The 24994-nt window shown below is 57.2% G+C and overlaps 11 protein-coding genes across 15 annotated transcripts; 5 read left to right on the forward strand and 6 right to left on the reverse strand.

The window, feature by feature from the left end:
- The first annotated feature begins 1145 nt into the window (after positions 1–1145).
- H310_11339 (hypothetical protein) lies at positions 1146–2272 on the forward strand. Its single transcript, XM_008877988.1, has 5 exons — positions 1146–1478; positions 1525–1604; positions 1654–1796; positions 1846–1962; positions 2010–2272. The coding sequence occupies exons 1-5, from the start codon at positions 1168–1170 to the stop codon at positions 2112–2114; spliced, it is 756 nt and encodes a 251-aa protein (XP_008876210.1). The 5' UTR covers positions 1146–1167; the 3' UTR covers positions 2115–2272.
- On the reverse strand, positions 1924–3884 carry H310_11340 (hypothetical protein). The gene has a single exon (XM_008877989.1). The coding sequence runs from the start codon at positions 3725–3727 to the stop codon at positions 3035–3037; it is 693 nt and encodes a 230-aa protein (XP_008876211.1). The 5' UTR covers positions 3728–3884; the 3' UTR covers positions 1924–3034.
- A 247-nt stretch (positions 3885–4131) lies between these two features.
- Positions 4132–5842, reverse strand: H310_11341 (hypothetical protein). Its single transcript, XM_008877990.1, has one exon. The coding sequence runs from the start codon at positions 5678–5680 to the stop codon at positions 5060–5062; it is 621 nt and encodes a 206-aa protein (XP_008876212.1). The 5' UTR covers positions 5681–5842; the 3' UTR covers positions 4132–5059.
- A 1471-nt stretch (positions 5843–7313) lies between these two features.
- Positions 7314–9481, forward strand: H310_11342 (hypothetical protein). The gene is made up of 5 exons (XM_008877991.1): positions 7314–8178; positions 8238–8548; positions 8600–8728; positions 8795–8908; positions 8965–9481. Exons 1-5 carry the CDS (start codon positions 7675–7677, stop codon positions 9464–9466), a joined length of 1560 nt encoding a protein of 519 aa, XP_008876213.1. The 5' UTR covers positions 7314–7674; the 3' UTR covers positions 9467–9481.
- A 120-nt stretch (positions 9482–9601) lies between these two features.
- On the reverse strand, positions 9602–10415 carry H310_11343 (hypothetical protein). Of its 3 annotated transcripts, XM_008877993.1 has the most exons (4): positions 10338–10415; positions 10238–10287; positions 9894–10185; positions 9602–9842 (listed from the first exon to the last, which is right to left on the reverse strand). In XM_008877993.1, exons 1-4 carry the CDS (start codon positions 10358–10360, stop codon positions 9677–9679), a joined length of 531 nt encoding a protein of 176 aa, XP_008876215.1. In that variant the 5' UTR covers positions 10361–10415; the 3' UTR covers positions 9602–9676. The 3 variants fall into 3 exon arrangements, with proteins under 3 accessions (XP_008876215.1, XP_008876216.1, XP_008876214.1); XM_008877994.1 differs by having other exon boundaries at positions 10238–10415; XM_008877992.1 differs by having other exon boundaries at positions 9602–10185; positions 10238–10415.
- A 99-nt stretch (positions 10416–10514) lies between these two features.
- Positions 10515–11606, forward strand: H310_11344 (hypothetical protein). Its single transcript, XM_008877995.1, has 2 exons — positions 10515–10668; positions 10722–11606. The coding sequence occupies exons 1-2, from the start codon at positions 10530–10532 to the stop codon at positions 11522–11524; spliced, it is 942 nt and encodes a 313-aa protein (XP_008876217.1). The 5' UTR covers positions 10515–10529; the 3' UTR covers positions 11525–11606.
- Positions 11607–11699: 93 nt separating this feature from the next.
- H310_11345 (hypothetical protein) lies at positions 11700–13333 on the forward strand. Its single transcript, XM_008877996.1, has 2 exons — positions 11700–11996; positions 12055–13333. Exons 1-2 carry the CDS (start codon positions 11711–11713, stop codon positions 13284–13286), a joined length of 1518 nt encoding a protein of 505 aa, XP_008876218.1. The 5' UTR covers positions 11700–11710; the 3' UTR covers positions 13287–13333.
- On the reverse strand, positions 12600–16458 carry H310_11346. 2 transcript variants are annotated; one of them, XM_008877997.1, is made up of 12 exons: positions 16328–16458; positions 16207–16276; positions 15968–16156; positions 15825–15903; positions 15749–15780; positions 15614–15692; positions 15472–15555; positions 15199–15420; positions 14893–15150; positions 14679–14840; positions 14240–14626; positions 12600–14176 (listed from the first exon to the last, which is right to left on the reverse strand). In XM_008877997.1, the coding sequence occupies exons 1-12, from the start codon at positions 16432–16434 to the stop codon at positions 13524–13526; spliced, it is 2322 nt and encodes a 773-aa protein (XP_008876219.1). In that variant the 5' UTR covers positions 16435–16458; the 3' UTR covers positions 12600–13523. The 2 variants fall into 2 exon arrangements, with proteins under 2 accessions (XP_008876219.1, XP_008876220.1); XM_008877998.1 differs by having other exon boundaries at positions 12600–14626.
- A 219-nt stretch (positions 16459–16677) lies between these two features.
- H310_11347 lies at positions 16678–20393 on the reverse strand. 2 transcript variants are annotated; one of them, XM_008878000.1, is made up of 11 exons: positions 19872–20393; positions 19749–19824; positions 19392–19694; positions 19263–19341; positions 19053–19217; positions 18786–18992; positions 18221–18742; positions 18122–18169; positions 18043–18060; positions 17904–17978; positions 16678–17834 (listed from the first exon to the last, which is right to left on the reverse strand). In XM_008878000.1, exons 1-11 carry the CDS (start codon positions 20378–20380, stop codon positions 16723–16725), a joined length of 3114 nt encoding a protein of 1037 aa, XP_008876222.1. In that variant the 5' UTR covers positions 20381–20393; the 3' UTR covers positions 16678–16722. The 2 variants fall into 2 exon arrangements, with proteins under 2 accessions (XP_008876222.1, XP_008876221.1); XM_008877999.1 differs by having other exon boundaries at positions 18221–18730; positions 19872–20342.
- A 1-nt stretch (position 20394) lies between these two features.
- Positions 20395–22583, forward strand: H310_11348 (hypothetical protein; the record flags this gene model as incomplete). The annotated part of the gene is made up of 10 exons (XM_008878001.1): positions 20395–20593; positions 20659–20751; positions 20815–20854; positions 20901–20949; positions 21003–21284; positions 21338–21400; positions 21456–21521; positions 21644–21784; positions 21839–22129; positions 22176–22583. The coding sequence occupies 10 exons, from the start codon at positions 20395–20397 to the stop codon at positions 22581–22583; spliced, it is 1632 nt and encodes a 543-aa protein (XP_008876223.1).
- A 130-nt stretch (positions 22584–22713) lies between these two features.
- On the reverse strand, positions 22714–24583 carry H310_11349 (3-deoxy-7-phosphoheptulonate synthase). The gene is made up of 9 exons (XM_008878002.1): positions 24115–24583; positions 23892–24037; positions 23774–23827; positions 23667–23727; positions 23509–23608; positions 23354–23447; positions 23119–23304; positions 22919–23065; positions 22714–22866 (listed from the first exon to the last, which is right to left on the reverse strand). The coding sequence occupies exons 1-9, from the start codon at positions 24569–24571 to the stop codon at positions 22801–22803; spliced, it is 1311 nt and encodes a 436-aa protein (XP_008876224.1). The 5' UTR covers positions 24572–24583; the 3' UTR covers positions 22714–22800.
- Between the last annotated feature and the right edge of the window lie 411 nt (positions 24584–24994).

Below are 24994 nucleotides of genomic sequence, written 5' to 3' on the forward strand. Positions count from 1 at the left end.
TGGTTGACGTCCAGTGGGCTGTGAGATGATGCGTTGTCTAGGATGAGGATGACGAACCGTTCCTCAATTCCCATCCGTGAGTTGAAGTTACTTGCCACTCTGAGAGGCCATGGTCATCCAGGCCTTGCGATTAGAGTGGTACAGCAACCGCCTCCGAAACAACGCGGCTTCTTTGCTTTCCCAATGAACATCGGCTGCAATTTGTCGGTCCCGTCAGCGTTCGTAGCAACGGCAACTGGAATCCGGTACTTGTCTTGCTTTTGGCCCGACCTCGGTTGATCGGCGATTGTGGTACGTGGTTGTGAGTTGCAAAACACTCCGGTTTCATCTGTATTCTAGATGTCGGAAGGGTTGAAACGTCGGGTGATATCTTGGATCGTGGCGCGGCCATTTGCGACGGATGTGGGACTTGCAGACGCGGCTTCTCCGTGAAGACGGTACATTTTCAAATTGTGGCGACTTTGAAGTCGGTATAACAACCCATTTGAGCAACGAACGCGTCCACTTAGGCTCAGTTTTGTCACGATGCGTTGGCTCGCCCTGAGGATCAGTTCGCCCGTCACGCAAGTGTTCTTGGTATTAGCTATTCGCACCCAGTTTGCGACTTCGTCGCAAACTGGGTGCGTGTTCGGGGTATTTTGGTCGCTGAAAGTTAAACCGACATTTCGCTGACTCCTCTTTTATGTTGTACGACTCGATGGTCCGCTCCTCCTTCAGCATTCGACGAATAGTCGTGACGTGGACGGATTGGCCAAATTGCTGAGTCGCCCAGCGCTGGACTTGTGTGGCCTTGATAGGCATATGAGCCTTATAAAACTCTCTAATCGAGTTCTTGTCGTGAATTGTCAATCTCTTGCTTTTGCTTCGCTTGCCCCCCATGCAAACTAATTTCGTAATGTTTGTGGTTGTCAACCTGGGGTCAGTGCCGCCTCATGTTTGAATATTCAAACGGAGCAGCCATGTCAAAAGGCCCTCAAAAATTTGATATCAAATAGAATTTTGTGGGGTGTAAATTTATACCAGGGAGCAAACTTTGAGGGATCACTGTTTCACAGTCAATGTGCGCATACAAAAATTTCGCGGATTGTATCATGCGACCGTTGATTGGCTAATGGGATGGCAGCCAATCAATCGTCGCCAGCATAGCCCCAGTGCCCGAGTGGAGCGATGACCAAGGTGACGATCGGCATCCTCGGCGGATCGAGCTTATTCCACTCGACGCGGTTCTCGTCGCTGACGAAGAAAGTTGTCATCACTGAGCACGGTTCGGTCCTTGTGCACACGGGGGTGTGGGGCAGCACCAACCACGACATTGTGTTCATCCAGCGCCATCATGCGGATGCCGACAACGACGAGTACACCCAACCGGCCAACGTCAACTACCGCGCCATCATCACTGCGCTGAAACAGGTCAACGTCGATTGTATCCTCGGCGTGTACTCGGTCGGGTCCATGCACGTCGACATCCCCGTTGGACAGTACGTCGCTGCCTTCACGACCTCTATGTGACGAAACGTCGACCAGACTCGTCGTCCCCGATGACTACTTCAATCCGTTCCACATCCTCAACATCTCCACGTCGTACGAAGCGCACGTGGTGCCGCGTACGTTGCTCAGTTGTCGACGAGGTCCTTTATGAAGGAGCGGATGTAGACATCACGGAGTCATTGCGCAAGCATTTGGTGCAGCTGCTGCAGCAAGCCAACTTGAACCATCGTGACGGTGGCGTGTATGTGCAAACGTCGGGCCCTCGTTTCGAAACCAAGTCGGAAATCCGATTTTTCTCGCAACAGGGGGTACCTCCCCACCATCGTCGTCCATGCGCCTTGTAACGTTGCGTCGTAGGAACTGGTCGGGATGACCGGCGCCCACGAAGCAGGCCTGGCAAACGAACTCCACGTGCCGTTTGCCATGGTATCGATCGTTGATAACATGGCGAATGGGTTGGGCGACAACTTGACGGTACGACTGCGTGTTGGCGATGCACACGTTTGAAATGTCCCCCATAGCTCGACCAATTCAAGATCGCCCAAAAAAACAACGCGGCCGTGATGGAAGCCGCCGTCGTCCTCATCTTGGATCATTTCGACCCAGCCGTCGCGTTGAACGCTTAGTGGATGGCTGAGAGAGGACGACCTAGTCCTTGTTCGTTGTTTGCACTCGTCGGTCCATTCCACGGAGTCACCTATAGCCCCGTTCGTCAGTAGCGACGAGATGGACTTGTCGGCGGATTCCATGGCGTGCAATGAACAGTTTGACTGCGTGTTGGTGTTCGATGCCTTGGCTGGGGTCGTCCATGCGCCGGGCTGCGGAGGCCAGCGCTAGCATGGCACACGTGTGCGTCCAGTTCGCGTATATCGCCCGTGCTGACCACCCCTGCGAGTCGAGGCGAACATAGACGATGCACCAGATGTACACATACAGTTGAATCGTTTGAAGAGAGAGAGATGCATCGTACGGAGAGCCAAGTTGACCATGATTCTCTTGGCGCCACAAATCACCACCCGAGCGACCGTCGGTCGCGACCGATTCCGTCATGGCGTCGACAGGACCAAGTGCATGCTTTGATTCCACATGCACGGACCACATGAGCAACGTGTCTGAACTCGCGCGACTTGATAACACAACGCACGGCCGCGTCGGGTGGTTCGCCTTGGTCGAGGCACTGGCCAGCGGCTCGAAGACGTGTACAGGTTGCTTACGGATGCTGACCAGCGCTGACTCCTTGGGCCAAATGCCGCGCTCATCCTGGCGTCAGTCGCAGGCCAACCTCCCTGCCCACGGTGCGACCCGCCTCTCGCCGCGGACGGACGCGCATCTTGTACAGTACGTCCACCGTGCGAATCCCAGCCACAGGCACCCCGCAGCCACTCCCTTTCTCCCTCCCGTCCCCCGACCGTCACCGACATCCCGGCATTGGCTGTAAACCAGTGGCGACAAGCCGTGCAACCAGCACCTCACACAACAAGTTTCACGGTAGTTGTCCATTGAATGGAGCATAAATAGAGATAGGTTCAACGAGGGGGTGGCCGGGCTACGGAAACCGGACGAGGTGGGGGGCCGGCGGCGGCGGCGGCGTCGAGGACGAGGTCGTGAGATGGGGATACCGCACCGGCCATCGCGTCGTTGCGACGCAAAACAATTGGCTCTGTGCCTGGCGGACGGCATGCGACGCAGCGGCATCGGTCACGCGGATGTAAAAGCCGTCGCCAAGCACGCCCCACGGCACTCGTTCAAGGACAAACCAGCCCGAGTTGGGGGCACACGCCGTCAGGACGGTCGAGACCGCCGATCCGACTTGGCAAAGCTCGATGCGGACATTCTGCACTTGATCGTCCCGTACTGTCCACTCAATGCACACTGGACTTCCTCGAATCCATGTCGTCGAGTGGCAGGGGTACCGCACCTGGACAAACGCACTGTCTGGGTCTAGCCGATGCGGGGGGAGCTTGCACCGCTTGGCGGGTTCCGCAGCGGTCGCGTCTGCGCTGTGCCAGGTCAACGGCCGGCGCGCCGTGTGGCCGCACGGCCGCGTGGATTGTGCGCCCATTGAACGAACGGAGTGAAGTCGGTGTCGTAGCCGAGCCTGTGCGACGCCAAAACCACAATGCGCCTCGTGTTCCACGATCGCGATGAGGTTGTCCAGCGCAGCGTCGACAAACCCAACTTTGATTGGGTCACGCACCACATGCGCAAGCACAGGGGGCCGGGTCTCTGTCGCACACATGCGATGCGCCAGTACGTGAATCTTCGCGACGACAGCCGGTCGGACCGTGTCGCAACGAAGGCGAGGCCGTCGCCATGGTGGACGAATGGCCGCGCGCCACCGATGCGTGGCTTTCTCCCTCCACCCGCCAAGAGCGTCGGAGCGAGTCCCGACGCGCTCGACGGGAAGTGCGGTGCATGGTAGAACTGTACGGTATTTCATCCACGCGATCAGAAACCGTAGTGTTTGTGTCGTGACTTGCCCAGCGCGAGTCGTTGCAGGCGCAACGACCGCCGCGTAGGACGAACTCGATCGTGGCGATCGTCGCGGGATGCGTGCATCGTCGCAGAGGGCGGGCGGTAGCGCTTGGCCGAGTGGTTTGTTGGGGCGAGAGAGAAGGCGCGGCGGCCTACTGTATGTAGTGTGTACGTAAAAATATATTCCAAAATCTCGCACGCGCGGTCAAACATTTCGTGGATTTTGGTGGAGTTTTGGTCGATTTTTCAGCGATCCGTGCCAAATTGGGCAAGTTTTTGCCCACCCAAGCGAATTTCGAGGTCAAAAAAGCCGACGAAAATTTGTTTACCTACCAGAACCGCCCAAACAGCGGATCCCACTGCCGAGAATGGCGAAGGGCGCATGCGCCATGGCGGCTGCCAGCCCCGTTGATGCTAAGATCCATGGATCTTCTGTTTGGTTCTGTCGTGCGGAGGGAAGGCCTGCGAAGTCTTGGTGGTGCAGCTCGAACAGCTGCCGTGGCGCCTGTGTTCGAGCGACCTTTGGTGGACCACGATGGCGTGGAACCCAACACGGATGGAACCATCCGACGGATCCGATCGGGCTTGATCGACGACCAACAGAGATATCGTGGCCGTACCTGTCGCCTTTGGCTATGCACTCACGCTTCGATCCCAGACCGAAATCCTCGTGGGTGGCCAAATGGGTTGTGCACGGCGCAACGTGCAACGACAACAGCACGTCACCTGTGAGGCTGGTAGCCACCCGCGCTCGACAGACGTCCACGAAGAAGTGGAGCGCGGTGAGTGTGGAATTTGTGACCGGCATATCGCTCGCCCGCGCGGCCGTTGGTGCGGCCAGAGTGTGCGGCAGCAAAGACATGGTTTCGCACCGGCTGTGCCACCCACTCGACCCAGCCTAGATCAACGAAACGAGCTTCCGAGTACGAGTAGCAGGTTGTGGCGCATGCGGGGCTTTCATTGATGCTGCAGGGTTTTTGCAGCGTCCCGAGGGCGTGAGGTACCATGGTGACCAACTGGGCTGTTCTTGCCAGCGTAAATTAGAATAAAATAGTTTCGACACAACGAACGAAAAGGGGGTTGCCGGTGGCGGCGGTCAATAGCAGCTCGTAACTGGGCGATGATGGGACACTGGCGTGTGCTCCGCCTGCCACCTCGACGACATCGGGGACGGCGACCGCATCGACGACGCACGGACGCTCAGTGGGGTGAGCGACCCTTCACTTGACGTGTCGGGCCACCTCGAATTGCCGACGCGGAAGAGTTCGCTGAGCGCTTCGCGAGGCGTTCCACAGCCTTGGCCAGGAATCAACTCGACAATACGAATGTAAAACCCTTCGCCAATCAAGCCCCATGGGACTTTCGAATAGACAAAGCATCCTGTGTTGGGCGCGGACGCGGTAAGGAGCGTCGTCGCCGTGGATCCCACCTGGCACAGCTCGATCATCACGTACACGGCCGACATGTCCAAGACGGTCCACTCGACGGCGACGGGATTGCCTCGAATCCACGTGCTGGTGTGACAAGGATATTTGACCTGTGCCAGCAGCGGCTGCACGCGCTTGTGTGGCATTGAAAGGTGCTTCACCGACACATCCGACGTTGTGCTGAAGGTAGGTTGGAGCGATGGCATCCGTCGGCGCTGGTCGTGCTTGAGGTCGGCAGTGCCTGGCATCGCTGTAAACGCAGGGACGGCAGTCGAGTGGTGGCACCCCATCTCGTGGCAATTCAAAAATGCCGCACGAACGGCAGACGGCGGCGGCGGTGGCTGTGCCAGGTGCTTTCGAAATCCAGTCCATGGTGGACGACGCAACCGTGGTCGTCAGCCTGACCAGGTTCGACGAGTATACTTTAATCAAGTGAACCCATTGTTCGGTGAGTGCGTGTCGCGTGCATTGCATCCATCCATACTTTAATCAAGCTTTGGTGCGGCGATGCATCCCAGGACATGATGCACATTGTCGTCGCTTGGCGCACCATCCAGTCGACGTGAACGACTTGCGTCAATCTGGTACTGTCACCATACAAACCCGTATACTAATAAAACAAGTACAATTTTCAGAGCATTTTGGGATTTATGTGTTTTTCCCAATATTGTGCTCACGTCCCATCCAGGGAACGATACAATTATTCGAGCGAGAGAACTTGCGATGTCATGTTGCATAGAGTCGTCGCGCGGTCCCATGAGGGCCGCGCAGAGCATGCGCCACCCGGCACTCCATGTGCTCAAAAGGCTGCGGCTAAGATGATGCTATTTGACCGTGAAGACGCAAGCAGGGTGCCGTCAATCCACCCCAGGTCACTTGTCAAGTGCAAATCTGACATGAGCTGGTGTGAGCCATTTCCATGCCATGCCATCATCATGCCGCGACCTGATTTTTTTTGCTGCCCAGCTAGTTCGGAGCAGTGGGAGTTGAAAAGGACGCTCGAGTCTGCTCCTCTCTCGTGGTCCCATACCAACGCCCTTAAAGCAGACGTACCGTACAACACCATGCTTTGATCTATGGAGAGGCATGTGGATCACTTCCATTACGCAGGCGACAGACTACCCGCGCATCACGTGGCATCACGACTTGTCGCATGCCAAGGGAAAGAGGGGGCAACGAAGGGGACGAGACCTCCCTTAGGACCGCACATACACAGGATGGTCTTCACGATGCGCTTTCCCAGCCATTCGTCGAGAGTGGCTAGTTTTGGTGTTCCTCCGGCCGGCGCACGTGCGGTCCGCGTGTGCGGCTCGCTGGACTGTGACTAACACGTTGAGTACCTCAAACAGTACTGTACCCAGTACGTACCCTTGTCGTCAGCTCCGGCAGCCTTTGCTTTGTGATGGTGTCTATTGGAGGGATACAATGCCATGCATAGATTCAATCGATGATCCAGGCTATATTGTTTTGCGCTTGCCCAGCAGATGCGCCGTTCCCTGCGATCGTGGCCAGATCGAACAGCGCGTAACAAATTCCGCACGCCCTGGCGCCCGGCCCGGTCATCGCGTCAACCAGGCGTGTTTTTTTGTAGTTGGGAAGAATGTGTAAATCCCGGCAGGATCGTGAGCCAGGCTGTCATCCATTGCGGACGACCATCTTATTAAAAACGAAGCTCGCGACGATCGTCATGGAGTCGTGTTGTTGAGAACAGGGTCCCCAGTACGAAAGTGCGCCACGCACGTACACTGTGCAAAGGCGGCGGCTGTTGCACGCGAGTGTCGCCATCGGCAGACCAGGACACGGTAACGTCGACGACTGGTGCGTGGCAAAGAAGGTGGCAACCCCAAGCGAGCTGCCCATGCTGCTACGCGGTTGGCCCCTCCCCAGCTCGCATCATCCCATCGTTCACGCGATCGAGCTTGTCCCACAACACATGCTCCAAGCCAGCCGCCGTCTCGCCGAGTACAGAAACACGCACAGATCATGTAGTACTCGTATGAAGGCTGATGTCGACATTACCCCACGTCGCTTGCCCTTCCCGACGCACGAACGGTTGTTGCACTCGCGCGTCTTTGCCGGCCATGGGCTCATCTGGGGTAACTAGACGGAGGGAGACGAATCCTTCGGCGCAGCGTACCCGCACGTCTTCTGGTCCCGGTTGCACCCACGAATCGTGAAACGGAGCACAGGGCCGGAATCCGGATAATAACCGAATGCGCCGTTTCGACAGGTGGGCACTAAAAATACCCCGCAGCGCCGCGGGGAATTTCGCCTCGCACACAAGATGAACCGCAAGATCGGGTTCGACAATCGGCTGTGCTACCAGCGCGAAGTCGCCCGATGCCAGAAGATTCATCAAGACAAGCTCCGCCACATCCAGCCCACGTCGTTGTCGCCGGCAAAAGGCAAACTCGACAACACGGCGCCGCAACAGCACGCCCACTTGAAGGCTAACTTCAAGAAAGCTCAAATGGACTCGGACAAGTACAAACAAATTTACGGTGAAAACCAGCAACTGATGCGTAAAATGCTCAAGATCTGTGACGCGGCGCCGTCCGACGCAGCAGTCGAGTTTCGTCCTGGCATGCGCCTCAACACGGACCAAACCCCCCTCCTCGACTCGTACGTGTCAGTGCAATCCCTCACACGCGGCTGCGCCATCGACAAAGGCAGCATGAACGGCGAGTTCCGCCAGCGCCAGAACGACAAAATCGAAGAAGAAAACAGAAAGCTGATGCACCGCCTCATGACGAAAAAGTCATGCTACAGCGCTCGAAAATGGGACGCCGTGCGTGCTTTCCTTTTTTGATTGCCACGAGTTCATCGTGGGCGGGTTCACTTGTTTAGGAGTACAAACAATCCCTCAGGAAGTTCAAGCACGTGCACCAGGACGCCACCGTGGGCTATTTGTCTCCCAAATCACGAGCAGTCACAGCGTGTGCTGCCGCCGCATCAACCTTACCAAGCCTTGGAAACCCTCACCCCGACGCGGCCACGGACTCTGCCGAGAATACCAGCCCGCCGTTGTCGCCGTCTCCGCCGCCGCCATGTGGTCATATGGACGGAGGAGGACGGGCAAGGTCGACCACTGGATGTACCCACCGGTCGTCTGCATTCATTCGGCAAGCCAGCAAAACCCAAGTGCCGCCCTCGCGAAAGTCTGAATCAACATCGTTCATGGTCGTCAATGATGAAAATCCTTCTTGTAGACAAACGTACAGAACCAAATGCGTGCCAGTGCTGCTCTTGGAAGCAACGACATCGATGGGAGTGCACTTTACCGTGGAGGAGCTGCAAGTTGCGATGGTGACCCCGTCCGCTACACGACTGGGCGACTTGTACGTGAGAATATCGCTCGTCTGAATGCATCGCCGTTCACTTTGTGCATGTGTGCGGTGACGTAGGGGGTTTCTGTTGAGGGCAAAGAAGGATGCGAACGAAGGCGAGTCGGTCGTGCCTTTGAAGGGCCTTGTCGACGTGGCGCAGTCGCTTCCTCCCGCCGACGGCCGCCCAATCTTGTAGTCACCATTCCTGCTACGACACGGCGGCTGGCTCACCGTCTCGCGGACCGTAGGGCCAAGCTTGCCACGATCGAAGCCATTCCAAACGTTGGCAACTTTCCACGAGTGTCGCAGACGCTGGACGAGTCGGATCTGAAGCTGGTGCTCGTCAAGCTCGTACAATGCATTCGAGTGAGCAGCATTCATGGCGCCACGGACGCCGCCGCATCACTCAAGCTCACGGTGGAACACATCGAGCACCTCCGACGCGACTTGCAACCAGCAGCGGGGAAGTTGACGGTCGCGAATTCGTCCATCTTGGACCTGATTGCCCAAGGCATGGTACCCCCGCGCTTCGTGCTGCGAGGGAAACGGGCCACAATCCACCTGTGCCACGCCCGAGTGTTTCAGCTACGCCGCCTCCTCACGTTCCATGCGTTCGACGTGCGCACGCACAACGTCGTCAATTTTCAGTTCACTGAGGAAGACCTCCTCCCTCACTTTCACATCTCGCCCCTCTGGCCTGACATCTATCGAACGCTGTTTAAGCTCGCCATGAAACGTATTCGAATCTAGACTTGTGTCGGTGGAGTTTGCAGCGCTATCGATGTCCATGCCTCTGAAAGGGCATACGGTCAGTGGCCCGTGGTCCCCGCAGAACCAATGTCCATGCCGAGGACTTCGCAAGGGGAGGGAAAAGGCGCGTCGAGTCGCACGAAAAGAAAGACGCGTTCATGGCCATCGAGTAGCGAAATGACAACATTGTAGCTGTGTTGTTGGAAGGCGCTAAGCTGTGGCGTACTTTGCCTGTACTTTTCCGAGTAATTCGAGCTCCTTGCCATAGAAGGCATCGAGTTGCCCATCGATTTTGTCGAGCCGTTCAGGCGCATATGCTGTGTAAATCGACACAAGTTGTGCTCGAACATGTGCTTTGATTCCGTCGTGATACTCTCTGAATGTCAAAACAAAGCGTGAGTTGCACAGCTCGTCTTGGATTCCTTACAGCATCTGCGGCTTGATCCGGTCGAAGAGAGCTTCGTATGCAGCTTTATGCGCATCGAGTTGTGACGCTACGGCTGGCTCACCGGTTGTGAGACTCAAGTACGCTGCCCATGCCAATGAAATTCCCGATTCGTTGTCGACGTTTGTTGCATTCAAGTCGGCACCGACCTCGACAAGCGCGGCGGCACTAGCGGGATCGAACTGTCGAAGCGCAAGGATAAGCAAGGAGTCACCATGCTTGGCGATGTTGAACGTTGGCGAGGCCCATGCAGCGGCACGCGAGTCGAAGAACCCTGGTCAAGAAAGTGTGCGACGTCGAGAAACGCACGCAACGACAGAGTGTACCTTCACCGGCAAAGTCAAATGGCGCACCGCCTGGACATTTCTCAACGGAACTATTGACGCACGCATCAGGGAGCTCCTGGAATACTTCTTTTAAGCGCACGTGGTCTCGTTGTTGCAGCGCATGCAGTGCCTCCATCGCCCATCGATCCTTGACGAATTTCATCGAAAGGTCGCCGGCTGTAAATAGTACTAATGGTCATAGTAGTACTGTACTACTGCGATACTATTAGTAGACTTCCTCGATTGACCGGATAAGGAAACCCATTATCCGGCTACACGAGGCACAACCAGAATGGAATTCTCGTCGACATGGACGACTACCGACGCACTCGAGCTCGCGCAGTCCTCGCACGGACGGGAGCTGCATGTGTTCGTACCGCAAGTCCTGAAGCTGTGCAAAACGAAGGAAGATCTGTCCTGCACTGTTTCAAGTATGTTATTATTGAAATGAAGTTGTCGTATCTCATGCGCGACTGTCGCCAAGTCATGTTTCCCAGTGCGCTCAAGCTGCTGGACGTGACGATTGACAGCTCCGCGCGCCACGTAGAAGTCTATATTGTATCTTGCAGCCCGACAGGTGAGCGGCAACCCCGGTACGTCGACACTGTCCGCGGGATCAAATTGGACGACAACTTGTTCCACGTGGCGTATGCCTTCTCCAACATGGAAGAGATGCAAGTTGGGTCTGGTGTGTCTTTCAAATTTGTATCGTTGCAGCCGCCTCAGTTGAAGGATGTTCTCACGTTGGGCGAACTCAAAGTTCGCGTGCATCCCTCGGTGGTAACGCCTAGCGTCCAGTCTCCATCAGCCCCACAGACCGCCACGCCGTCGGTTCCGGACCTCTCTCCAAGTCGACCCTCCGCGCCTCCCATTGACATGGACACGATGAAGATGATTCTTTCGATGCAGCAAGCCATGCAAAAACAAATGGAAGACAAGATATACAAGGCAGTCGACGCGCGATTCACTCAATTGGCGGCACGGCTGCAGTCGACCGAGTCCAAAATCCAATCGCTGGCGGTCAGCATCCCGAAAGCCGAGGTCAAGCAGGACAAGGAAACTTTCGCAGGGATTTTGAAGCGGCTTGCGGCCCTCGAAAAAGATGTTCGAGGGTTGAAGGCGTTCAACGACAGCGGTGAGTTGTCGGCAGCGTTGCAGGAACTCCACGTTGTTTCGACGGAGAAGGGTCACGATCATGACGAGGTTCCCACGGAAGGCGAAGCGTTTCGAGACGACCCAGCGCTAGCCACCGCGACGTCGAGCACTGCCATCGTGTCCCTCTCGTAGCAGATTCTCAATCGTGACAAGAACTGCGAGCAATTTCATTCGCTGGGAGATTCTTTTTAACCAATCCGATTTCGTATGTGGACGCTGTCTTCATTTGATTGGCTGATGTGCCCGATTCAAATTTGAGCCAATGAAATGGAGGCATTTTGTTTACGAGCAATTTTTGCATCAACTTGGCAGATCAGCATGGAGTACCTGCAAGGGGATCGACGGCAGTATGGCGGCAGCAGCGACGGCAGCGCTGAAGGAAACGAGTATGAACGTGAACAATATTATCCCCATCGCTATGCAGAAGCGCATGCGCCTGCCTCGACCGACATGCACAGCGCGAGAGACCCCATCATGTCATGTACTTGGCCGAGTGAAGACCCGCTCGACGTCATGTACATTCCAAACACAGGTGACGTGTGGCTGCGTCAGCCTTCACATTGCGTGCGGCCTGCGCAGTCGGAAGTGCCTTGCTCCATCACAAGTACGTTGCTCCATTCATGCAACGTCGAGTGTTGATTGTGTGGATGCTGCATGCACAGTTGAGTTTGGATATGTGCCACAGCACGTCGTTAAAATGGACATGACAACATCGGCGCAGTATCTCGAAGTCTACGTCGGCCATCGCACCCTCAATGGGGACCTGCGCTTCGTCTTCGGCGAGACAGCTTTCGGTGTGCCCGACCAGCACGTGCCCGGACGCTTCCGCCTTGACTACGCATGTCCCGACTCTCCCCCGTTTCAATCGATCGCCGCGATCTCGTTCAAGTTTGCGGAAATCGGCGACGACGCCGTGCTTGCTCTGGATGCGTTCCGGTTGACAACCCAGTCCGTGTACCCCACGACGTCGAGCCAGTTGAGTCCACAAGTGCGAGTGACGCGGGCGCACTCATGGCGGCCATCCACTGACCATCGCGATTCGCATGGCACAGCGTCCATGACGCTGCGGTCCCAAAAGCGGATTCCGCCGACAACCCGCCCGCACAACTCACCGCATCATCTTCCAGATGCAGAGCTGAATCTCTCGACGTACCCTCCGTCGGGTCATTCGTCCCTTCCAAGCCGCCATCCACAGCCACACCACCACTCACCCCGCTATTCGAATCGCCATCATCCATCCCGAGGTTCCGTGACGCATGCATACCCTCCATCACACCATCGGCACCACCACCACCCGCCGCCTTTGTTCGTCGACCCCACGGCGCCGTCCAAGAGCTTCCGAGAAGATGCCCATTATCGGCAATCGTCCTTGTCTCCTGCAAACTCATCGCACATTCCGCTTCACCACTCCGCTTTAAACCGACAGAGCCCACGCCCCCGGCATCCATCCAGCCCACGACCGCCACCTCCCAACCACGCCGAGGGGCTGTCGGCCATGAACACGATTCTCGAGTTGCAGAAGAAGATGCTCGAAGACCTCGAAACACGCATCTGTGCCGCCGTGGACCTCCAACTGAATCAAGTGCTTCAGCGACTAGATGCTGCCGAAGCCATCGTCGACGACCTCACGACCCGCGTCGACTCGATCCACCAAGACAAAGACATTGTGTTTGCCGGCATCATGCATCGCTTAAACAAGCTGGACACGGGCATCATTCAGCTCCGGTCGGCGCAAGTTCAAACAACCAAGGCTGTGCAGTCGGCGATTCAAAACGTCAAACAGTCGGTGGCAGCGCAGCGCAATTCGCAGTCTGACGCCGACGACTCGTCCAGTCTCTCGACGTCGTCGCTGCATTCCGTGCAGTGGCAGCAGCTCAACCCCTCGCCTCCGTAGTCTTGTTGTGCCCCACACAAACGAATAACACTTTGGAATCGGCTGGGTAGCTGCAATGTATCGTACCGCGCACTCGAACAGGGTGTGTTGCGGGAGGGTTCGCGATGGCGGCACATGGGGGTACCAGAGGGGACTGCGGTTGGGAGAGCGGCGGGGCCGTCAACTAGCTCGGCTGGTCCAAGACAACAATTCAAAGGGGTGCTGGTGTCATGATCGGCCGGCGAGGCCGTTCTAGCGTCATACCACGGGGCGCACTCGTACGGCCAAGGGTAGCCGCGCTTCGTCCAATGCTTTCGACGTGGTGGTGGCAGGCGTGGAGCGGGATGGATGGTGATGGAGAACTGGAAGCGACTCGTTGGCATTGTGGGCGATGCCTGGCGGAGGAGTGTGGTGCATTTGGCCGGTGCTCCCTTGTGTACGTGTCGTGGGCTGTTGATGTGTTGTGTCTGGTTTGCGTGGCTGCAAGGACTTGCTTTCACGCACGACGGCAGGTCCATGGCCCTGGAACGTCGACGGCACAGCATCTTTCTCCATGTCGAGAAGCTGTGGCAAGGTTGGCCGGTCCAACAAGAGCGGCATACGGGCGGCAGGCAAATGGGGTGCTTGGGACGGTCGCTGAGGCGTTCGCACGGGCGACGCACGCAGCTCAGCCTCCACCGGGGGAGCTTGCAAGTCCAACGCGGGAATTCGACGATACCGGCGAGGCAGCAGGTGCTTTGTGGCCCCCGCTGGACGGGGAGGAAGCTGGGATATCATGGCTAAGTGGTGCGCTGCCAACTCAATCACGTCGTGGGACGGCGGTGGTTTGGCATGTCGCGGAGGGTTTCCACTATGGACGTCATCTATGTCGTTGGGGGGTAGCATGGCGCTAGCTTCGGCATCCAACTGCCCTGTTCGACACCGAGACATGATGGGGGAGGCGATTCGAGGGCCGGCGCAGTGCGATGGAATACCTGCCCCAGGTGTCGACGGCGCCAGGTCTGCGACGAGCTCGGACGATTCTTTGTGAATCTCGGTGGCTTTTCGCTTGAGCTTGGCAGGGGAGTCGTTGGCGGCAGGATTCGTAGGCATGGCTGTCGCAGGGGCAACCGGAGGCTTTGTATCGAGGATCCCGAGACGAGGCGGAGTGCGCTTTCGCACAAAGCTCTGCCGCGGTTTGTTTTGAAAGGCTTTGCGGATTTCATCGATGCGGTTTGCATTCGAATCTTCCGCAGGAAGCGTCGCCTTGGTCAAGGCCCCCACCAAAGTCACGCCAATAGGTGCTAGCACGGGCTTGGGGCGCGCGACTGGCGCCGTCAAATCTCGCGACGACTTGATCTTGAAGCCACCAAACTCGCGTTCTAGCATTGTATTTGTCAACGATTGCCACTGACGAAAGGGCCGAACACGTACGGTCGAGAGGCGCTGTTTCTTTGACAAGCTTCGCTAACCCACGACCTGGGGCAGGTTGCGAGGCCGCGACAAGGCGCTGGCTATCTGGAAGAAGTCGAGACATCGAAGCATGTTTCTCGAGCACAGGCGACGCGCCATGAGACTGTGTTGAGGGTTGCATCTCTAAAGATCTTGCTGAGGTCGAGCCAGGCAAGTTGACGAGACGATGGCGTACGACAAAGGCTCGAGTCCGACGCAGTTTGGAGCGTCGACGACTTGGGAGTGCCATTGCACCGAGGAAGGGTGGGTGGGTCGTCCCCCCATGGTGCTAGAGACGGCAGCGACGTCAAAAGATGCCGATCGCTGTCGTCCAGGGCAAGGGGGCGCGGGGGTGAGTCCATATGCAGGTTCGGATTCATTGCCACGATGACAGGATCGTAGCGATCTGGCGGGAGGGCGGCCGTGGACGCTGGAGGAAGCACTGCATGCGATTCTACCATCAAGAATGCATTCATGGCGGTGGAGTGCCCATCGCACGTACGCGCTGGAGCGGACAACGCTGAATCTGCTATGGATCGGAGCCCCGAGCGACCCTCCATCGCATCCGCCACGGCAGCCACATCCGCTGCGGTACGCCCCCTCGCCTCCGTGTCGGTTGCCGCCTTGTCGATCCCTTGTTCGCGATCGAGGGGGCATCGCAGGTCCAGTTGCGTCGACGATGCGACGACTTGAGCTTTGCCATCGGGCACAGCGTCCACGGGCTCTGACAAGGGCACGGCGTTGAAACCTGTGTTCCAAACACGGCATGGGCTACCGATGATCATGGTGGCCATGATCGACTCGATGTCGTGGACGGTCCGTTGGAGGGCAGCGTCGACAACGTCCGTGTACAAAATTTCTAGCGGACGGCGCACCACAACGACACGATGAGCGCCCGTGCACGTGTCTGCACGGACCTTCGAGGGGCCGCAGCTTAAACGTCGCGCTGTCCACTCGCGTGATGCCTTCCAAGATCAAATAGAGCAACGAAATGTACTAGCAGCATTGTGGTCATCCTTTGGCCACGAAACGAGCACAAAAGGTGGCCGTACGTCGGCCACGTGGATGGAATCGCACCAAATGTCTACGTCCAAGTGGATGATGACGACGCTGGTCAAGGCATCGTACCGACGAGCTCAAACAGCGCCAGGTGGAATTCCGCGTACGAGAGAGCTGCCTTGCCTTTCGTGTCGCTGTCCCAGTCGTGCTAGAATTGAACGAAACCACGTCGGTCCGCCGAGGATGGGGTCGAGAGCAGCGTGCATGGTCACCTGGATTTGAACAAACGACATGTCGGCATCAAAATGCTCCATCAGGATCTTATGCAGCCGAATGAGAAGCGTGGTGTAGCCATCAAAGTCCATGGGCGACGACGTCCTACACACGAGGCGCCACAGCGCGCACGTGAGTCGCTGGAGCAATGGATGGTTGCGAATGGCGAGGCGCCGCGCCAAGTTTTCCTGCCATCGACGTCAATCAAATCGGATGGACGAGAGATGACGGAGGGCACCTCGGAGTAGTACGCCATGTTTCCCTGGCGCTCGTACGACGCATGCACGTCGACTTCCAACTGCACGACCCTGCACACGGACGACAGTTGGTAACATCATGCGGCCGGCGGTCGCGGTTACCCTTCCAACACGAGCCGCAGCGCGTCGTGGCGAAGTTGCTGGGCATTCTTGGTCGAGATGTCCTTGATCGTCAAGACCTGTCGGCCGCCATCACCACGTGTCGCCATGGCGGGGCATCATCGGAATTGCAAGTGCCCAACTATTTATACCTTGCATGGCTTTTCAGCGCAGTTTCGTCGATGGAAGGGGGGGGGGCTGGCGAGAGGTATAACCTGCGGCTCGTTCAGCAGCACAGCAGTGTGCGTCAACCCACGACGGGTCGGAGCTTGAGGTCTCGCCATCGCTGAAGGCGGTGGTACAAAGCGTCCCCGTTTCATTCGACGGCTGCCGCCGCCGCAGCATAAAAGACGAGGGAATCGAAGGACTGATTTACATGACACGGGGACGGCGTATCATCACCGCGGTTTCCCAATGGCGGTGGCAGTGACGACACCTACGCCGTTTCCTACGGGGGACGACACGCCGGTCGATGGCGGGGGTGGCTTTTTCCCTGGAAGATGTCGAGGGGTCGGCGATGGAGGTTGTGCTTTGAACGATGTGGGGGCATTCAGTGCATGGATGCTGAATTGGAGGTTGGCTAGGTTGCGGTCGTATTGCGGCGGCTGCGTCGTGGCGCCATGGAACGCTTCAGGGGATTGCTTGGCTTGGAGGGGAGTTGCGGTCGTCGCGCTCAGTCGTCGAGCGACGAGCTGGCCATCAAATGCCATGTCCCGCTCAACTGTCTGGCTTGTGAGATGCAAAAGGAGGCGCTGGCCGCCGCGATAAAGCTTTGAATATGCCGAGGGACTCCCGAGCCGCAAATCTGTCTCTCGCATGGTTGGGGAAACCGGGGGGCCGGAGATGGACGTGGGAGCTGAAGCGTTGGACGGAGGGCGGGCGTTGCCAAACGATATAGCCGCTAGGTCTTGCACCATTTCAGACGCAAAGGTTTCCGCTTGCTTGACCAACTGCCTGCCTCGTTTCGTGCCGCCCCCCACCCGGTTGTCAAACTGTGGTGCCGTCGAATACGCAACACGGTTGTCAAATGGCGCCGTCGCGAAGCGGTTGTCGCGGTGTGCGGATGTCGCTGGCGAATTCTGAACTGTGGGGGATCGAAGGTCGTCTAGCTTGAGCCCCCCTGGTGGATGTGCCGAGGTTTCGGGCTTTGTTGGTGAAGACGTTATCAATCCCCCCTGGTCTCGCTGCTTCGGTGCCATGACAACCCCCCCAGTGGGTCGGATCGAGACGTCTTTTGGAGGCTTGTACGTTGGCTTGCCTCCGAGAATTCCAATTCCGTTGCCGGTGAGAGGCCCCATGTTCATGGTCGGCCCCGAACTCGCCAAAGAGTTGATGGACCGACCGGCGTCCAGCAGCATGGCATTTTCGGTATGCCCCCCGAGCCCTGTGATTGAAAAGGCCGCGCTTCCTTGGTCCGATCCTGGGGGGGGGATGCCTTGTCCAAACCGATCGTTATGGCCAGGCCGTTTGGGCTTCCACACGGGATGGCCCCGTGGACTTTTGGCCCCCGCTACAAACCCCCACGCATCCTTGTGTCAGTCCCAATGGCACTTTCTTGTGCAATCTAGTGTGCGCATACCAAGGCTAAACACGGGCGGGCGGCTCGCGTACACGCTGCTGCCGTGGGTCGCATCTCCAGGATGCGCTTGCGCCTCTAAGGGGTCGTCGTTAGCCAGTCGCTCCAATGACCCATGCGTTCAAAACTCGGTTTCTCGTACGGGGAGGGGGCGTTGGGTCTATGCGCATCAAACCCACAATCGCAATGAACGAATCGTCGCAAATATCGTCCACCATTACCTTGTTTGGGAGAGGGTTGCGCGGGTGCGAGTGAGGATGGAGGAGTTCCTGAACCGAACATCACACTAAGCGAACTGGGTCTACCGTCGTGCTGAATACCTGCAGGAATCGACGAAAACCCCGAGATGGACTTGATAAAGAACCCAGAGGACGTCGTCGGGGCCTCTGCCAAGACTTTTTGGTACGACGTCTTTCGAGGCGACGTGGGGTCTTTCAGATTTGGATTGTATGCCACGGACCGCTTCGAATGAACAGGTCGGGCAAGTGTTGAGCGGCGAAGAGTTGGCGTCGGTGCATCCACCTTTGTCATGTCGCTGTGAAAGGCCGAGGTGGCATTGGCGAGCACGTTGGCCATGTCGGTCGGCTGCACCGCCTGGCTCATGTGTCGACCTGGCGATGGATGGATGTGGTGATTCGACGAGGAATGATGAGTGGTCAATAGCGCGTCAAGCAAGGGGGATGCAGGGGCCTCGGAAGTGTCGGATGCAGCCCAAGTCGTGACCCGTGCGGATGCGTCCACATCGTTTCGTGGATTTGGCGCTTGCGGCGTCGTTCCAAACAAGTCGACATCAGGTCGAGGAGGGTCTGCGGGCTCTCGCGCGGGAATCGCTAGAGCCATTGCTACGGTCATTTTCGCACACCAATGCCACAATTGAAGGCGCACCGTCTGGTCGAAAGGTAGTGGCTGCCGTCGCGTGGGTAGCGGCGAGCTTCACTTTGTGGAGCTTTGTCGGTCGAATGTCATGGTGCTCGAGTTGGTTCATCCTCCCCGACGGAATATTGAGCGTCATGTCGTCGTCGTGGGTATGGTTGGCCGTCAATATCTCGGTCGTCCCCGTTGTGCCGGCCGTCGGGGATGCCGGGGTGAGGTCTGGAAGGAGTGCATGCCGCGCAATGACAAGCCCACCTCGCCAAGGTAGGTGGCACGTACCACCTTGGACGACTACGGGGGCGACTGCCGTTGCCATGGCGTCCGCCGCCTCGGCAGCAGATATGGCTGCCATCTCGGCTTCGAGCGCATCCAATTCGAGTTCGATTTGAGCCGGTGTCCGTGGCTTCAGGTGGAGCTCCTCGACCACATCTGCGTAGTTGATGTCTAGTAGCGTCTTGAGAACAAGACTGGAACCGATCGGGACGCTACCTTGCAGTCGTCGCAGCCGAAACGTCCCCGACTGCATGTGCGCAATGCCGTTCATGAGCAAGTAGAGCAAGTTGCAATACTACCCACAACGTGGCGTCATGGTCAACTAGGCGTTGGCACCGCGCTTACGTCGTCCGGTTTGAGGGAATCACACCAGATATCGATGAGCTCAAACAGCGACAGGTGAAATAGCTCGTAGGTCAGGGCATTTGTCGCGTTTGTGTCGCGCACCCAGTCCTCTCGGATGAGGACTTTGGACTCTTCAACGTCGAAGAGCTCGATCAGAACCTTGTGGATGCGGAGGAGGATGCCTTGGTACCCATCGAAGTCCATCGAGATGGCGGCGGGATGGCCCGCCATGAGCCAAAACATTTGCGTGAGGCGGCACAACAGTGGGTGTACACGTAGCCCCAGCCGTCGCTGCAGGTTCTCCTACGCACGACCGCGGCGTTCAGAGCCGATCGGTACACAAAACGCGTCGCTTACGTCCGTGTAAAACTTGAGGTCGCCCTGCCGGTCGTACGATACGCGCTCGCCTTCGGCCAGTTCCGTCTTGACCTCGCTAATGACGCCAAGGATGAACAAAGTGGGCAAAGGGATGTTTAGTACCCGTCGGCGACGAGCCGGATCACAGCCTGTCGGATCTCTTCGACGTGGTTTTCGTGCCCCAGGAGCTTGGGCACGGCACCCGAGACAGACACTGCGTCCTCGTCCATCGAGAACTTCTTGACTGCCTTCGCCGCGCTCGACACGGTGCACGCAATGCTGCGCATGGACCCGATGGACTTTTTCAGTTGAAACACCATCGTGTTGCGAACAGTTTGCCGCAACGTGTCGCCGCCGTGGTGCCCCACCGACTCTTTGGACAACGTTGTGCGCAATACGTGGTCCACGATCGATGGCTGCTTTGTCATGGCCTGGCGAACATCTTTGATCGACTTGAGGCGCTCGAAGCAGCCGGGCTTTTGCGGCCGCGGCGTCGCCGTATCGATAAACGACATACGGCAATGTCGCCCTGCCGCGGGGGTGGCCGAGGCGGAGGTGGGATCGCCGACACGGGGCGTGCTGTCCCGAATGCGCTGGTAAAAATAGCCATCCGTTTCAGCACAAGGTGGCATTGTCAAGAATGGTCATGGCAGACAAGCCAGACGACGACGGCTCCGACTCTGGGGACGACGAAGACGTGGAGCCGCATCCGTTCAGTTCAACAACCACAGCCACAACGCACCAAGTCGTAGTGGCCGCACAGTCCCCGGGCGCCCCCCATGTTGTGTTTTTCCCCTACCCAGCCTACCTCAATATGACGAGGACCGTCCCGTCAGACACAACAGGTTGGGGCAATGTTTCGATGGCTCCCCACAAAGGAGAATCGTGATGAGTCACGGCGTTGGTCTAGTGGAGGCCTGGCTGCCAGATAAGACGATTCGATATCACGGGACTCGGCGATACCTCTACAACGCCGTGAAAAACGCCCTGAAAGCTGCCCACGGTATAGTGTTGTGTGCCATGCCTCGACCGATTTAAAACGTCTCACGTGTGTGCATGGATATAGCTGTCGACACGACCAAGCGCGACTGGAATTTGTTCTGGGGGTTCGTCGGGACTGCGGGCCGCATGGATTGACCTTTTTGTTTCTAGCCGACACTTGGAACCCAACCAATATGCTGCTTTACGTCCAGGTCAAAAGGTCCGTTCTTCGGCATGACAGGGACATCGAGTCACGTGGAGCTTGACTACTAGGTGAACCACTTTCCCGGGAGTTTGGAGCTGGGGCGCAAGGACAAGCTGTGCCAGAACATCCTTCGCATGCAGCGCAAGTTTGGAGGCTCGTTTTACCAGATCATTCCGGAAACGTACATCACGGGGGGCAAAGACTGCAAGCCGTTCATGACGGCCCTCGCGTCGTCGTCGAAAGCTCTCTGGATCCTCAAGCCCCCGAATCAATGCTGCGGTCGGGGCATCAAGATCATTCCAGGCGGGTCTGACTACACGTACGAGCCCGCGAAACGCTACGTGGCCCAGGTACATCCCCCCCGTCGTTCCGATGACTTCTTCCCGTCACCGGAGGTCGGTAGCGGTACATTATGAATCCATACTTGATCAACGGCTTCAAATTCGACATACGCCTCTACGTCCTTGTACGACAACTTCCCCGGCCCCCTTTCGCACTACGAGACACTCTGTCCCGCGCAGGTGACGTCATATCATCCCCTTCGCGTGTACTTGTTCCCGAATGGCCTCGTTCGGTTCTGCACCGAGGTAACTCGATCGAGCTGCCACTTGGCAGACTTACGTGGGGGTGGCGGCTTAAGTTGGCGAGTTCTGCAACTGGCCCTCTCGACCGTCGCACAAAACCAACGGCTAACGAACGTTGCTGGTAGAAATACTCGACGTCGAAAAAGGACGTGTCGAATCGATTCGGCCACTTGACAAACTACAGCGTAAACAAGAAGAACAAAGCGGCCTTCCAGACCAACCAAGACGCCGCGGCCGACGGCGAAGGCAGCAAGTGGAGCTATCACGTACGACAGCTCTCGAGTTCCGTCCACGTCGGCACCAAACCACGCGTGTGCTAGGCCTTGCAAGCGTACTTTAAAGCGCAGGGGATGGACCCGTCCGCGATTCACAACGACATTGCGGCGCTAATCGTCAAGACTCTCATGTGCGTGGAAGCCCCCCTCGTCGCTTCACTCCACAAGCACACCAAGGAACTCGATGCGTGCTTTGAATTGTACGGGTTCGACATCCTTCTGGATGCAAACGTGCGGCCATGGTTGCTTGAAGTGAACGTATTTCCGTCCATGAGCAGCTCCTCCCCCATGGACAAACGCATCAAGTCCATCCTTGTCTGCGATACATTTCAGCTGGTAAGATGGCCGACACTCGTTGGCGGCTTTCGTATAGTGGCAACAGGTGGGAATCCCTGCCGTCGACTTGGCAGCGGACGCGACGAACGCGTCGGCATCGATGCCTCGACCGAAGGGTTTCATGCAACAAGACCTACACCATCCGACTCTGGACGACAACGAAGCCACGTGGATTCAAGCGCTGGAGGACGAGGCGCGGCGAGTCGGCCACTTCCAACGGATCTTTCCAACTCTTGACACGATCAAGTATTTGGACTTTTTTGAAAAGCCCCGACCAGGAAATGCCGTGTACGCCACGTACCTTCAACGGACGTCATCCGCCAGCGCGTTGAAAAGGACGACAGGTGCGACATCGACAAACCCGCCACGCGCCTCTGGAAAACCCGCTCGGCGGAAGAGCTTGAGCACCAAGTTTAGCCAGGCCAAGGCGGCGAGTTTGAGCTACCACTTGTAGACGACCACGATTGAAATGCAGATCCCGATGCATCCACAACGTGCTCGAGCCCGGTGCGGTCGGCTCGACAAGCCGCTTTGCATTGCGCGCTACACCGACTAGATTGAGCGGCGTCAAACGACGGATGATGTTGTTCGCAACTGCAGCAGATTCGTTTAGAGTTTTCTTGGTGTTACGTATGGTCTCGATGGCTACATGCAATCGAGATGAGCTTGAATTACTTGGCTTGTTTCGCCGCGCGACGATCTCGCACGGACTGTGCCAACGCCTCGAGCACCGAGACCTAGTTGTGTCAGCCGCATGTCAGTTCAAGAGTCCGTCAAGCTTCGTCGTACTGTGTCGTCCCAGCCAATGCATGCGTCGGTGATGCTCTTGCCGTACTCGAGTGGCACACCGGGCGTCAGTTTCTGCGCTCCTTCGACCAAATTCGACTCGATCATCACGCCAATCACGCGGTCGTCGCCGTTTGCGACTTGGGCTCCCTGGAACGCCACGAGTTGAGTTCGAGAGGCACCAACTCGTTGGAAAGACCTACCACATCCGCAGCGACAACGGCCTGGTTGCGGTGGTCCTTCTTCGAGTTGCCGTGTGAGCAATCGATCATGATATTGTCAGACTGGTGGGCTTTCTTGAGCAGCTCCGAGCACTTGTCAACGTGTTCCTTGGCGTAATTTGGGCCGGTGCTGCCCCCGCGAAGAATGACATGGCAGCTATCATTGCCCTACACATAGGATGATTTGAATCGCGGCACTTCACAAAGGCCATGTTACGTTGGTGGTGACGATGGCAGAGAGCCCATGGGAGCTCACACCGAGAAAACTGTGCGGATGTGCGGCCGACACAACTGCATCCACCGCCAGTTGCCTGGATGTGAAGAGCACGTTCAAGTTAGTGTTTGGGAGGCACGGCTGACAACGAAGCGTACAAGGATCCTCCTGTGCCGTTCTTGAATCCAATCGGCATCGACAACCCTGATGTGAGTTCGCGGTGGAGTTGGCATTCAGTCGTGCGCGCACCGATCGCTCCTACGGCCACGTCGTACAGTCCAGGCACGTCATGGTTGGCATCTACAAGGCATCGTACCCCACGCAACGAGGTCGCAGAAGAATTGCGGAGAAATTGTGTCCAGGAATTCGCATCCCGCCTGGTGTCCAGTCAATTTTGACAGTCGAACGATTGGGCTGTCGTACCGGGAGACCGAGCTCGTTGATGGTAGACAAGAGCTCCCGAGCTAGTCGAAGGCCCTAGCGATCGATCGAGTGAGCGACGTCGATGGAGGTGCATCTCGATGGGATGGCGAGGGAGGACCTTGTTGATGTTGAATGTGCCGTCGATGTCCGGGTCATTGATCAGTCCTTTCCACCCCACCGTCGTGCGCGGCTTCTCAAAGTACACACGCATGATGATGAGTAAATCGTTTTCGAGGGTATCTCGAAGTGCTCGGAGCTTCATCGCTAGTTAGCACGCGTGCCATCATGTGAGTATCCCCACGAGCAATGAACGCATGGACGCCGCGAAATGCGGTGCTTACCGTATTCGACGGCAGCTTTTGGGTCGTGGATCGAACACGGCCCGACGACGACGACAAGGCGATCGTCCACGCGGCGCAGGATGTTGTTGAGCTCTTGACGTCCTTTATTGACGGTGCGTGCAATCTGCACCGTGCGCGGCACTTCTTCCAGCAAACACACGGGAGGGATTAGCGCGCGGATGCCACCAATGCGGACATCGACAAGGGCCTGCTTGTCCATGATCTTGGCGTCTCCAGCATCCGAGACAGAGATGTTACGTCCTCGTCGACTGCTCCTGTTGGTACTGCAAGGCTCTCGGCCGTTGTCGTCCGTTGAACTGGATGCGCGCGACGACGATGACGATGCGTACATCCCAACCAAGACACCGACGGTGCCGGCCCATGCGACCGTGACGGCAACGAGGGAGACGGCGAGGGCGACGGAGTACGGGCTGCTGGACGATGCGCTCGATGCCATGGCTGGTCGGTCAATCGCAGAATGAGACGAAAGATTGTGCAAACAGGTAGTGTCGTACGTATCCCGTGCATCGATACGTACGTTGGTTCATTGTTTGTTTGAAATCCAACGTACGATCTCGTCGGACATACCGTACAATATATGTACGAAACGGTCCAAACCTCAACACCAACATCTTGTGGAAAGTCCATGGATGGCACAATGCCAAACCCACGAAGAGGTGGCCGTGAGAGCGTGCGAAAGACCGTGACGCATCTTTGTACGCTTCAACGTAGCTTTCAGCTACATCGTCTTTACTTGAACGCCATGGTACGAACCAACATAACAAGTTGTTCAGGACAACATGCCTGGGTTGTGTCGAATGGTGTTCGATCCATCCTAGCCAAAGTCCGCCAAGAACACGTACTCTATGGGGCAGTCGTC

Source organism: Aphanomyces invadans (assembly GCF_000520115.1).
Source record: "Aphanomyces invadans strain NJM9701 unplaced genomic scaffold supercont1.31, whole genome shotgun sequence".
NCBI lineage: Eukaryota > Oomycota > Saprolegniomycetes > Saprolegniales > Verrucalvaceae > Aphanomyces > Aphanomyces invadans.